Source organism: Ananas comosus, linkage group 15, assembly GCF_001540865.1.
Source record: "Ananas comosus cultivar F153 linkage group 15, ASM154086v1, whole genome shotgun sequence".
Classification (NCBI taxonomy): Eukaryota; Viridiplantae; Streptophyta; class Magnoliopsida; order Poales; family Bromeliaceae; genus Ananas; species Ananas comosus.
In genome coordinates this window covers 196278-209797 of record NC_033635.1, presented here as the reverse complement: position 1 = coordinate 209797, position 13520 = coordinate 196278, and the positions used below count along the sequence as shown (strand labels likewise).

At 42.9% G+C, this 13520-nt stretch overlaps 4 protein-coding genes and 1 non-coding gene across 8 annotated transcripts; 2 read left to right on the top strand and 3 right to left on the bottom strand.

Moving 5' to 3' along the window:
* LOC109721773 (zinc finger A20 and AN1 domain-containing stress-associated protein 9-like) lies at positions 1769–3859 on the top strand. Of its 2 annotated transcripts, none has more exons than XM_020249553.1 (2): positions 1769–1918; positions 2722–3859. In XM_020249553.1, exon 2 carries the CDS (start codon positions 2953–2955, stop codon positions 3502–3504), a length of 552 nt encoding a protein of 183 aa, XP_020105142.1. In that variant the 5' UTR covers positions 1769–1918; positions 2722–2952; the 3' UTR covers positions 3505–3859. The 2 variants fall into 2 exon arrangements, with proteins under 2 accessions (XP_020105142.1, XP_020105143.1); XM_020249554.1 differs by having other exon boundaries at positions 1777–1918; positions 2751–3859.
* TRNAL-CAA lies at positions 4643–4726 on the bottom strand. The gene has a single exon. It is a non-coding gene; the product is annotated as a tRNA-Leu (tRNA).
* Positions 4904–6895, bottom strand: LOC109721458 (pentatricopeptide repeat-containing protein At3g12770-like). The gene has a single exon (XM_020249112.1). It carries the CDS (start codon positions 6893–6895, stop codon positions 4904–4906), a length of 1992 nt encoding a protein of 663 aa, XP_020104701.1.
* Positions 6978–10590, top strand: LOC109721531. 3 transcript variants are annotated; one of them, XM_020249182.1, is made up of 4 exons: positions 6978–7087; positions 7640–7761; positions 8371–9733; positions 9846–10590. In XM_020249182.1, the coding sequence occupies exons 3-4, from the start codon at positions 8381–8383 to the stop codon at positions 10368–10370; spliced, it is 1878 nt and encodes a 625-aa protein (XP_020104771.1). In that variant the 5' UTR covers positions 6978–7087; positions 7640–7761; positions 8371–8380; the 3' UTR covers positions 10371–10590. The 3 variants fall into 3 exon arrangements, with proteins under 3 accessions (XP_020104771.1, XP_020104770.1, XP_020104772.1); XM_020249181.1 differs by having other exon boundaries at positions 7034–7110; XM_020249183.1 differs by lacking the exon at positions 6978–7087 and adding an exon at positions 7291–7500.
* On the bottom strand, positions 11127–12850 carry LOC109721533 (photosynthetic NDH subunit of subcomplex B 2, chloroplastic). The gene is made up of 3 exons (XM_020249184.1): positions 12285–12850; positions 11595–12047; positions 11127–11464 (listed from the first exon to the last, which is right to left on the bottom strand). The coding sequence occupies exons 1-3, from the start codon at positions 12843–12845 to the stop codon at positions 11270–11272; spliced, it is 1209 nt and encodes a 402-aa protein (XP_020104773.1). The 5' UTR covers positions 12846–12850; the 3' UTR covers positions 11127–11269.

Below are 13520 nucleotides of genomic sequence, written 5' to 3'. Positions count from 1 at the left end.
ATTTATTATTTACATGCTTGTGATGCTGTGGAGTTGGATCTTTTCCTACGGCATTGGGAACGCGACAGTATTTTTCTGGTGCGGCTCCTGTCCCACTTTCGTCACCACAAAGGCAAAAAAAAAAAAAATAAAAAAAAAAGAAGCGAATCTATTTTGCAGTTTTAGTGGTCTACAGCTCTTCGTGGTGTCAGCTTGTGGAATATCAGTTTGAGCGTAGCTCGTATGGTTTTGGTACAATGATTTAGAGTGGTGTATGATTCGGTATCTACTCAGGTTGTAAGGCGATTGCTGTAGCCGACCTCTTAAAAAGAAACTGGATAGAGGGTAAGAACGTGGATGCGGCATTTACGCTAAAAGCGCTTGTGCCTATTTGGCTCTGGCTATTTATTGTGCGATAAACACTGTTCGTCCTAAAGTGCGAGTATTGACTTGCAATGCCATCGCCATATCGTACAGGGCACACTGCCTATTTGACTATTTCCATATGAGTGACGGGAAAGTGTCCTATAAGAACCCTATATAGGCCCTTTCAATTTTTATTTCAATAAATTATGCTTTCAAAATTAAGCACGTCTTATGTCTGTTCTCTGTTTTGCGCTCCTCTTTTTCTTTTTTTTTTTTTTTCCAGCTGTTTTTATAGTGCATACCTGTTAAGTACTATAATTTAGACTTTAAGAATGTGATGGAAATGTTCAGATGATTTACAGAAATTCTCAAGATATATGTATATAATTTTTTAAGTAGGTAATTAATGATTGCCTGGGTTAATGTAACGTCGTGTCTCCTGCACTGCTATGTAAAAGAGGAGATGATTGTGCAACCAGCAATAACATCCGTGGAGAACATGCCAGAACTTTCACCTGCTTGCATAGTTTATTCTATCCGAAACCGAAAGATATAATAGTAACAACAATAATAAAGCTAATCAACAAAAATCGGTTGCCTTGATTTCTATATTCCAAACAGGAAGAAAATTCCGCGTTTATGGTCTTCGATCCAAGTCTTTAATAAATGGGCGGAGGAAATGCACACAAAAAAAAAAGGCTCACTTTTTCAATCACCTGGGGCCCACTCTACTGCATTGAGCATCGAAACAAAAAAAAACTATTAATCACTCTGCATGATAATGGTTTTTATCTCGAGCCGGCGATTTTAAGAAATTAGCAGTTTAATCCAAGTCTTTTTTTTTTCTTTTTTTGTTCATTCTAGGCTCGGATTTTTTTAATATATATATATATATATATATAATAGAATAATAATATAGTAGGGCTAGAATATTTTACAGTATCACCAAGTGATACTATGTGTGTTTTTAGCCATTGATCTACTTTTTGAACATTATTAATAGCCTTTGGTAAACAACTATTCTACCTACCATCCACCTACCACACTACACCCATCATCTTCACCCTTCACAATCTCTCCATCTACGGCTAAAACACCAAAATATCACTTGGGATGAACTTTTATAGAGTCATTCTAGCTCTGTCTATATATATATATATATATTCATATATATATATATATATATATAATATATATATTATAGTATAGTAATCGTTTTGGCCTTACTGGGGTATAATCTCAAATTTACAAAAAAAAAAAAACAAAACAAACAAAAGAAGAAAACCACTTGAACGCTGGGACCCACACGCCACGGGCCGGGTCCATTTTGGAGGCTTTTTCGCGGTCCAATTATTAGGTCCGCGGGCAGGTGACGGACAGGGGTTCGGGCAGGTCGGGCAGCACATACGGTTCGAGCCCCCATTTCAGATTTCACCCACCTTCCCCTTTAGAAATGGTGTTGGCGAGGAACCCCGAATGCTTAAAACCCTAACCGCCTCAATATTTCTCTCTTCCCCCTCTTTTGAGGGAAAAACTAAAAAAAAATAATAATTCAGGGAGAAAAGAGATCAAGGTCAGTTTCTTTTTTCTTTTTCTTTTTTTTTTTAAATTGAATCGCCTGTTCCAATCTTCCAATCCTCTTCCTGCTTTGATCTTTCAATTGTTATCGCCTATCTAGTTTTCTACTTAATTATGCAGATATTTGCGAATTATGATCGTGATCTTTGATATATATGCTCAATTGCTAGGGATATTGAATGATTGCTGCTTTTGTTTCCGGAATTTGAGAGGGATTCCCTCAATTTCGTGCGAGTCATCTGTGCTAGATTACTTTTTCACCATATTATTATAATTATTATGTTTTTCGGTTTGGAAAACTCATGCTGTTATCAGTTGAAGGTTGTTCCTATCTGATGGGAAAAATAACAGCTTTGGACCAAAAAAATTTCGGAATAAGGACCTCCATCTACAGCTGATCCCTGCAATTTTTCAGAAATTTCGGAAAATCTTTAAACTGTTTCATAATCTGCCTTTGCTTTAATATCTTTGAAAAGGTGGTTTTCTCAAACCTATATCGGTACCCGATTCCCCTGCCTATTTTGCACGAAGCTGAATAGCACTTTTTTATTCAGATTTCTTATCCTTGATACGAATATTCATTATTTTGTTTTTTGACATGATTTACCATATTCTTTAGAAATGTGTTGTTGTTTGCTCATTTCTACTTGACCGCCTGATCTCAGCAATGATTCTACCAACTTAATTTTATGAATTTCAAATGCCTGTTTTCCTTATGCAAGTATAGAGATTGATTCTTTGTTGCAAATTGGCATTAAGGCTTCTTCAAATGCTAAGAATATTTAGTTATGATCTCAGGTCTCGAGATGTGCTTTTCTTGGTAACAGGTGCCGTTGGGACTGAGCTCGTACCGATCCAAGAGCAAAGGATTGGTTGCTTGCTTTCTTTGTTGCATGTGTTTATACTTCACCCTTCCTTGGAGCTAAGAAGAAAAGACAGGGATTGACTCATCCATCAGACGGAAGGAGAAAGCTGCTTTCCATCCATCTCTGATTTTATTTGGTCTGTTTCATTCTGTTTTGGTGAAGCATGGCCCAAGAGAGCTGGAAGAAGGAGACTGATGAGACCGAGTGCCGCACTCCTGAAGCTCCAATCCTTTGTGCGAATAACTGTGGCTTCTTTGGAAGTGCGGTCACCAACAATCTCTGCTCTAAATGCTACAGAGACTATACCATGAAACAGCAAGCTATGGCTGCACCTGCTGTTCCGGTAGCAGATAATATTCTTACTTTTGCTGCTGCTGCTGCTGCTGCTGCTGCTGCCACCAAAACTGCCGCATCTTCTTCTGTATCAGTTGAATCTTTTGCGGAGAGTTCTGAAAATAAGGATGAAACCCATGTCATGGTCCCTAAGAGGGAGGATGTAGAGGATCAAAAGAACAAGCAACAAGCCAATCGCTGCTTCATGTGCCGGAAAAAGGTGGGGCTCACCAGGTTCAAATGCCGTTGTGGGGGCACATTTTGTGGGGCCCACCGCTACTCTGAGACCCACAAGTGCTCTTTCGATTACAAGACTGCTGGTCGGGAGGCCATAGCCAAAGAGAATCCTGTAATAAAAGCAGAGAAGATTGAAAAGATATGATGAATTGGTGGCTGTAAAAACGGAATGGTTTAGATGATAAGGCACGCACTCCTTATCTTCATTGGATGCTGGGAGGTGATTGTGCTTCCTATATATAAAATCTGGTAACTCCCTTGTAGATGTGTGAATGTTGTATGGGGCTTTCTCATCGTGAATAATTTGAGCAGAAATTTCAGTCAAAAGTGATGTGGTGTTGCAAAATTGTTAAGACTATATAAGCTTCTGTGGACTATGAAGAGGTTTTACTGGATCTTTTCTTTTGTCTGTGTTTACATCTCTAAAATGTGATCAGAAAACTGAACAAGTTTGTTCGTGTATTAATGAAGCTTTTATGTCGGTACTCCTATAGTTTGAAGTTCTGTGGTTCCAGTAAATTTGATGTCACTTTTAGCCGGCTTCCATTTATCGTCGTTTGTTTTTTATTTGATTTTCTCTTGGGGAAGTTTGGTGCCATTATTCGATTAATTTTTATGCATGCTAATCATGTTAAATTTAAGCAATCTATATCAGTGTTCTCGTCCACTCGGCAATTTACTCCTTGAAAATAAAAAAAGGTTGTTGCCATCTCGTAGAAACTTCAGTTAAGTATAAATTTACAATATCCACAGTTGCATTGCTAGGTGCATTAGAACTGAGTTGGTATCCTGATAAAGGATTTCATGGCCTAAAATATCTATTAAACGTATCCGGTCTGTAACTTATGAGTAGAACAGTCCAAGTAGTGAAGTAATATTAAAACCCAGCTAATTGAATTTGAATCTAATGGCTGCAGTGCTTAAGCGACAACACCATTGGATGAATTTTCTAGGTGAGAACCAATCCATCTATTAAAGTATAGAATTTGAATGCATCAACACAAGACACCACTAATTTTTGGGAGAAAATCACAATATACTGCTGATTCAGTAAATTTACTGTTCACTATTCAACTTTGGACCAAACTTCCAGTACCAATAATTCATTAATTTGTTTTGGTTTTTTTACGAAAACCAAATCAAAATCCCTATAACCAAGCAGATAATCTTTCGACAAAAAATCAATTCTACATTTGAAAAAAGAAATAAAGAAAGAAAAAGGAAAAAACTGTAGACTTGGGACGGATTAACTCTCAATTATACTAGAAAAGTTGAGAGCAAATTGTCAGAAGTGGGATTTGAACCCACGCCCTCTCACGAGGACCAGAACTTGAGTCTGGCGCCTTAGACCACTCGGCCATCCTGACTGCGAGAATCAGTTGTCCTTAAAATTTTACTTATCCAAGTAAAGCGCTTTAACTTGGATCCACAGATAAAATAAATTAATACTATAACACTAATAAAGTGCTCTTCTGATGCGAAAAGATAAGCACTTCAAACAAAAGCAAAGAGAGAATATACAACAAAAATAACTCAAAAGCCCATCAAACCGTGCTACACCCTGCTATCTTTCTTATCCCCCTTTCCTCCATCCTCTCTCTCATCCTCTCACCATCTTCCCACATGCCCAATTTCGAATACAACTTAGCCAATGTCACATACCAACTGCTATCACTCGCACCCAACCCAACAATTTGCTCAGCTGCAAACTCGGCAACCTTCACATCCCTCCGAGTAGCCCTACACCACCCCAACAAAGCACCCCAGACAGCGGCGTCGGCTCTCACCGGCATCTTCTTCACAAACTCTAAAGCTTGCTCTACCCTCCCTTGCCTCCCCAGCATATTCAACATGCAAGTGTAGTGCGCCACGGTTGGATCGATGCCGAACTTGCCTTTCATGGAGTAGAACCAGTGCCATCCTTCGTTTACAAGACCACAATGGCCGCATGCTGATAGGAGGGAGAGGAATACTACCTCATTCGGCATCATCCCAGTCTCTACCATGGAAGCGAAAGTTCGGATCGCCTCTTCTCCACGCCCGTTTATTCCGTATCCGTTGATCATGGAACTCCAACAAACAAGGTCCCTCCTTTCGAGCTTCCCGAATGAGATCTCCCCTTGCCTTAGCCTCCCGATTTTGCAGTAGTAATCAATCAAAGCTGATGCTGTGAAAGCATTATTTATATGTTCCGATCTGATAATACGTGCATGAATGCTTCTTCCTAGACCTTGTGCTTCCATCGAAGAGCAAGCATGCAGCAAACTAACAAAGGTGATTTCATTAGCTTCGGTTTTTGTCGACTGCATCTGTTTGAACGTCTCCAAAGCAAGAAAAGGGTGTCCTGCTTGGGTATAAACTGAGATCATAGCACTCCACGCTATGTGATCTTTATCATGGAGCTCGTCGAACAATGCCCTCGCTGCCTCAACTTCCATCAATTCTGCGTACATGCTAAGCAGCACTGTTTTCATTTGAACGGAGTCGGAAAACCCAATCTTTACGACATAGCAATGCAATCCTAATCCAATGAAGAAGAAGTCTTCATCTCCTTCCGAGCATGCACGTACTAAATTCCGCAGAGTGGTCTCATCAGGCTCAATGCTAGAAGCCCTCATCCTGTGGAACAGCACTAGTGCTTCTCTTAACCGTCGATTGTCAATGCACCCAAAGATGATGCTCTTCCAGGAGATGGCATCCTTCTCTTTGATTTGATCAAAGACGTAAGCTGCAGCATCGAGACTACCGCATTTGGCATACATATCCATAATCGAGTTTTGTATACTCGTTTGTGCATGAAACATCCTTCTTACAGCAAAGCCATGAATTTGTTTACCATGAAGGAGAGCACGGAGATTAGCGCATGCCGGAAGAACACTCAATAAGGTCACAGTGTTCGGGCTGATGTCAGAACACTGCATCTCAGCAAACACACCGATAGCGTCTAAGAAACGGCCGCGCTTGCAGTACGCGGAAACCATCGCACTCCACAAGATAAGGTCTTTTGTGGGTATTTCATCGAACAGGCGCCGAGCACTTTCCGATTCAAATCGAGAAGAGTAGAAGCCTATAAGAACGGTGGCGACAGGAATTGACGAATCTAACCCTCTTTTTATGACGGATGCATGGATTCTACGCTTCACGTCATCCGAAGCCGTGCCGTTGACGGCGCGAACGATGGACGAAATAGCCGAACGGAGAAGACAGGGAGCTCTCTTGGCACGAGAGAAGTGAGAATGTGAACGAACGGACAAATCTCTCTGCGTAATTGTGTCGAACGGTTGGCGGGCAGAGCCAAAGCCGCGGCCTTCAACGTCAGGGGCGGCACCATTGCGAGGGCGAAGCGCACAGGAGTTGGAAGCGGGGGAGCTGGGATCGTTGTTGGTTGCGTTTGGTCGGGTGCCGTGGGATGGAAAAGGCGGAGCTTTGAGGATGGTTGTTGGCCTTGTTCGCGAGGGAGCGGGCGAGGAGGCGACTGATGAATGGAACTGGCGAAGAAGAAGACGAAGACGAAGACGAAGACGAAGAAGAGTCATCGGGAGGGGAGCACGAAGAAGAGCTCTCCGCTCCCACCCATTTCTCGATCGATAACAGTAGCTCGTCGTAGCGCGAGAGCGAGAAGCTGCGATCTAGATAGAGAAGCGCGGAGAGAGAGAGAGAGAGAGAGGCGCGGCGCAGGTGTGGTGCACGGGACGACGCGGTGAGCCGGGTGCAGGCAATAATTAGACGTGAGTCGGAGCGTTGAAATCCGGTACAAACAACTTTTTTAATGCACGAGCGCGCCCGAGGAGAGAGAGAGAGAGAGAGAGAGAGAGAGAGAGAGAGAGAGTATTCGTGCGAAAAGGAGCCAACACGAAAACCGGAGAAAGAAAAATTTAAAAAAAAAAACAAGAAAAAAAAAAAGGAAAAAGAAAAATGGGGGTGGGCCGTGAGTCCGTGACCCGTAGCCCGTAGGGGTGGATAGGTGAGAGGATGGCGGGGTCATTTTGGATCGAAATTTGAAAATCAAAGCTCCCCCTCTCCTGTCTTTACCCCTCCAAAAAAAAAAAATCCAGGGGGAGCGCTCCCTCCTTTCCTTCTGCTGACAAATTCGCGTCAGGGCTTTCCTTATTTATTTATATATAATATGAACACACACCCGGTAAATATATATATATATATATACACTACAGTAGTGATTCCCCCCACATCCCCTTGTATTTTTTTTCTACTTCCCATCTCCAATCCCATCTCTCATCTCCGCCCTTCGTTTTTTTAAATCTCACCTCTTTTCTTCCCAGCAACAAGCTCTCCTTCCCTTCATCAGTGAGTAAGCAGCAGCAGCAGCAGCAGCAGCAGCAGCAGAGAGAAGAGAGAAATAGCAGCTACCCTGAGGCTTAGCTCCTCAGATCCTTCAAATCAGGTCTCTCTCTCGGCCTGGTTGACTCCGTTTCCTATTTCCTCTCCCTAGTGTTTAACATACAACATGGCTTGCTAAATTTAGTTGTTTTTTTTAGGTTTCTTGAATGCTCTCCCAGTTAGCATGTAATGGATAGAATAGTACGTGTAACTACGTAACAAAAGATAGTGGTTGTGATATGAACTTAATTTGTAACATTTCTCTTGTGGTTCCTCACGATTTCCACTTATTCTTCTGTAAAAATGTAACCTTTTGTTTTTTTGGGTTCTCTCCGGAATGGAGTAAAATGGCAACTTGTATCAAATTCTCTCCTCTCGATTTGCTCACCTTTTTGAAATAGTCTTTGTACATTCCGGGTTGCCATATTTTGATTTCTGATGTTGAGTAGAGTGTCTTCTTAACTATTAGAGTGCCTTCTCAACTATTCTTTCTTTGCCTAGCTTGCATCATCAATTTTCTCTAGGGTTCTTACAACCATCCGAAAATTGAAGATAAATGAAAAGGAAAAAAGAGAGGCTTTGCCAATTCTATTAATTTAACCCACTTATAAATCAGTTGTCTATAAATAATTCTTATCCTCTTTTTTTTTTTTTTTTTCCCCCCTCCCTTCAGTTCCCGTCTGATGGGTAGGAGTCTGAGCCCATTACTCCGCCAAGAGCTGGCGAACCTTGGCAAGGATGCCGACAGCCGCAGATCGGCCATGAAGGCATTAAAGTCTTATGCCAAGGACTTGGACTCCAAGGCCATTCCTCACTTTCTTGCTGAGGTCTCCGACACTAAAGGCTCCTTATCTTCCTCAGGAGAGTGCACCATCTCTCTATACGAAGTCTTAGCGAGAGTTCACGGCCGCAACATTGTACCGCAGGTTGAGAATATCATGTCGACAATCATGAACACCTTATCCTCGAGCGGGGGATCCTTTCCCCTCCACCAGGCTTGCTCTAAAGTAGTCCCTGCTATCGCTCGCTACGCCATTGATCCTTCAACTCCCGACGATGAGAAGACCAGGATAATTTCCTCCCTTTGCAAGCCTTTGTGCGATTCTCTGATGAGCCCGCAGGAGACCGCCGCCTCGGGGGCTGCTCTTTGCCTCAAAGCTCTCGTGGAATCTAACAACTGGAAGTTTGCTTCTGATAATATGGTTAATGAGGTCTGCTTGAAAGTGGCAGGGGCTATGCAGGAGAAGGTGACTCAGTCGAATGCCCACATGGGTCTGGTCATGGCTTTGGTGAAGCATAATGGTTTGATCGCTGAGGCTTATGCGAGGTCTCTGGTGAGATCTGGGTTGCAGATTTTATCTGCTGGTGATGCTGAAAGCAACTCCCAGAAGCGGTTATCGGCCATTCAGATGATTAATTTCTTGATGAAATTTGTCGACCCAAGGAGCGTTTCGTCTGAGCTTGGTAAAGTGGTGGATGTTATGGAGCAATGCCAGAACGATCGCATGCCATTTGTTAGAGGCGCAGCATTTGAGGCGTCACAGACCGCAAGATCTATAGCAGCTCAGAAAGGGTCTAGATATGAAATTGGTTCAAGCCCTATCATGAACTCGAACTTGCTTAAGAGAAGAGAAAAGAGTCCATGGAGGAGCCCGCAGGGTGCTGGTAATACAGATGTTGGTTCCTATTGTTCTCCTGCTGAATTTCCTTCTCCAGAGTCGCAGACTATTGATTCTTGTGTTAACCATGACGTGTTCACTGACTCACCGATGTCAGTCGGGCAATCTTCTTGTTGCTTTGGGCACAGTAGGCGTACTAACAGGAGATTGTGGAATAATGATATTGCCGGTGTTGATGTCTCTTTAAAGGATGGCTTGTTTCTCAGAGCCTGCTCAGAAACAAACAACAGTGATATTGGACAATTGGGTAACGGTCAGCTAAATGAAGCCAATAGAGAGCATTCAGAGTCATTCTCTGGATTTCTTCATGCCAATTCCAATGTTGCTGTGACAAGAGATAATAACCCGAGTCCCCAGGTATGCTTGTTGGATTACTTGTTGCCTCTGTGAAATTTAAAATTGCTACCTTTTCTCTTTAATAAATGATTTGAATAACGTACCAATCTTTTTTGTCTTGTTTTTATTCCAGAGGTCTCGTCAGCAGGTTAGCATTGATGACATAAAAATATATGCAACTCCCCGGAAGCTCATCCGATCTCTTCAGAATTCAAGTGATGCCAACAATGAGGACCTTGAGAATAAATGCACTGGGGAGCTTACAGGGTCAAGTGCTGTGGAATGGAATTCAATGGTGGAATCAATTGGAGATTGTCAATCTCATTGTGCAAACTGCAAGGCTGAAATGAAAAATAACTTCGAAAATGGTGGAATTGTCAGCAATCAAGGCAGTATAAGGGATAGCGAACTTGTCCAAGACGGCAATGAATCAGTTTCTTCTACAGGTGAAATCCCTGGAAACAGTGCTTGCGGAGTACCATGTGAAGTTTATTCTGAAGTGATGAATGTTTCAACGACGAAGAGAGCTAAAGGGAGTAGATATTACAAAGCAGTTCTGAGTTTTGTTTGGAGCATACCCTTGGTTTTTCTGGCCATGATTGTTCTGTCTATTAGGATCGACAATGAAGAGCCTTTGTTTGATCTAGTGCCAACTTGATATTAGCATAAAGCTTTGTTTTTGTGGTATGGCCCTTCCATAATGTCCTGTTTGGTATTTGTTTACAGTTGTTGTGCTGACAATCGTGTCATGTAGACTGACAATTTTTCCTAGCTTGCCTCGTATTATGCCAATGACTCTGGCTAAAGTGAGACAATAGAATGTGATCTTCTTTTGTTTTGGTTTAATGAAGTGGTACTTTGCTAGATTATAAAAAAAATCACTGTCCTTTATTCTCTCTAATTTTGCTTGGCTGTTGCATCGCTGCTGCTGCTTGTTCGGAGGAGAGATTGAGCCAAGTAGTTGATTACTGATTCCAAGATCTTACTAAAAGTGATTTAAAAATATGCTGCACTTTATTGTCATCTTGTCATTCTTTACTATGTCACACCCTGTATTATTTATGAAACTGCCTGCAATTTACAATTCTTTAGTAATTGCGCTCTTGCATAATAACAAGGTTAAGTGTGCAGAAGCTGTGGTTAGTTTGCCAATAAGAGAATAAGTCCGATCGAATTGTTCCAATCCAGATTACTTGAATTTCATATGTTACATTCCTCAGCAACTTGTTTTCTGATTGGAACGATTCTATTTAGAGAGCTTCCAGTTGGGCTATTTTACTGTCAATGATGATGTATCAAATATCTAACAAGGGATGAAAATGGGATGGTACTCTTCAGCTTAGCTAATTAATCTCCTTATTCGAGATGGACCAGTTACTGTATCTTGCCTACTCGATCTAAAAACCAGTAGACAGATGAAAATACCCTCTACATAAAGAAAGTGATTCTCTTGGAGGTGAGAAACACAATTGCACACAGCAGATGGCGGAAGGAAAAGCACAGCTTAAATCGAAAAGCAATTATTAGAGTAAAATTTCATGTATACATGAGAGAATTTTACAAATTATCGTGTTCGATAACCTGCGCCCCTCTCCATTCCTCTCCCGGGTTTAGAACCACAGGTACGAGCACGGAAGCAGGGCCGGTGCAGATGAAGTATCCCTTCCCGACCCTTTGCGAGAAAGAGCCGGGGCTACATAAGTATATATCCTCATACCCCATTCTTATCACCCTGAATCCAAGGCCACTTACCTGTAAAAGAACAAACCAAACAATCACAAACTAATCCATTTAAAAATCAAGTATGGTAACAGAGAGAAGCTAGGATGAAAGGTACAACATCCGAAGAGATTGAATACGAAAAAGCCGAGAGAAACACTACCTGATCAATGGTGGTATATTTAGAAGGGGGAGTACTATAGATGCGCTTCAATCTCTCTTCCGGAGGCGGTGCATAAACTCGGCTAAACTTTCCTCTCAATAATGTATATAAATCTTCTTCGACAGACCAAGAGTTCTCTGTTCGCTCACTAGGTGAAGAACCCGGGAAAGAAAACCAACTGGGAGGGTCAGGCTGCATGGCGTCCGAAGGAGATAACAGACCGAACGAGGAAGCCGGGGGTGGGTGAGCACAGTACGAGCAGCCTCTAAGGCCTTGGATTGCGGAGTGGCGCCGGGCATGAAACTTGATATGGCTCAGTATAGCGCTGGTTAAGCTTACTGCTCGTGTTCCCACATTCTTCACTATGACCGCAGTTGCCATGCTTACGGGATAGAGGGAGACGACGTACGTTACATCGAGAGAGCCGTCGGCGTTCGTGCTGCTCAACTCGACCTGTGAGCAAAGGCTGAGTGTTAGCTTTAACATCTGAGCAGAGCTGCTGAGAAGATGATCAGAATGGTCGAACTCGCACATTTTCGGTCTTAATTGCACCAAACATTTGATCGTTAAACCTCCTAGCTGAAGTCAATGTTACAATGATCTCCATTCGTCCGTTGAATTTCTTTCCAACAGTGGGACGGCTCAACGTATCGCATGCATAGAAAAAGAGGGAGGGGAGCAGAGGATAACCTGAACAGCATCAAAGGAGTCGGAGTCGGCGTCCTTCACGGCCCACTCTGAAGCGGACCAAGAAGAGCCACCCTTGGCCGGCTCCGATGCGGCATTGAGAACTAAACCCAACCCGCCTCTCACTGATGGAGGAGGAGCGCCGAGATCGGCCGTGGAGACCGTGTGAAGCACCTCCGTGAACCCGTCGTCCTTCCAGTACACCTTGGGCTTGTAAGACGTGATCAGGCCGTCCGGTATGCGGAGATGCAGAGAGCTCCCATTCCGCACCGACAGCTCAACGGTTGGGACCCCACCGGATTCCGCAAACTTGATTCCCTTCCGGCCGAACGTCTCCTCCAGAGCCTGCTGGGCCTGGGGAGGAGACGGAGACTGAGCGGGAATTGTTGTTGCTGCTGCTGCGGCTGCGGCTGCGGCGGCGGCGGAGGTGGGAGAGGAGGAGGAGGAGGAGGCTCTGACGGAGAAGTTGGGCTTTGGGTTGGGGAGGCGGAGAGAGAGGAGAGAGGCCATGGATGATGGATGACTCCTCTTCACCCTCCACACATTCACGGCTGTTTCGTTCATTCATTCCATTTCAAATATCCGTTTGCCACCTCTACAAGTGGATTACGCAATAGGGCCCACTCGTCATGGTAGCGACGACATTAAGGACGCTATATACCGCCTCCACCCGTAAACTGCAAACAGTAGGAATGACGCATTGTAGTAATCGATTATTCCCTACCGGCACTAAAGAAAGCAAGTGGTAAAAAATTTGGCAGTTGATACTCGAGATTTCAAGTTCGAATTCTAGTTGATTCACATTTTCAGCTACCGAAGTAGATAAGGTACTACCTATTTCTCAAAAAAAAAGAAAGAAAAAAAAAGAGTAATCGATTATTATCCTGCTGCGCAGCATGTTTTCAATATATCTGGGCTGCATGTTTTCTATATATAGGGTGCACAAATCTTTTCGAAAATACTTGTACATAACATGCCGATCGATTTAGATCCCAAAGCTATTGCCATTCGCATAGCATGACCAGCTTTAGAGAACGGGCTACATGGCTTAACTGATTGATAATTTTGCCACAAGAAGCCTCTGGGAAAAGACTCGCCGCATTGGGTCACTTAGGTAGAGTAAAAACAGATAACTTAGAGAGAGTAAAATCAGACGACCGCCCAGAACGTGGGATACACCACTAGAAGGTAAATGGAAAATATCTTTGGATGCCTCTCAACAATACACAGAATCTAAAT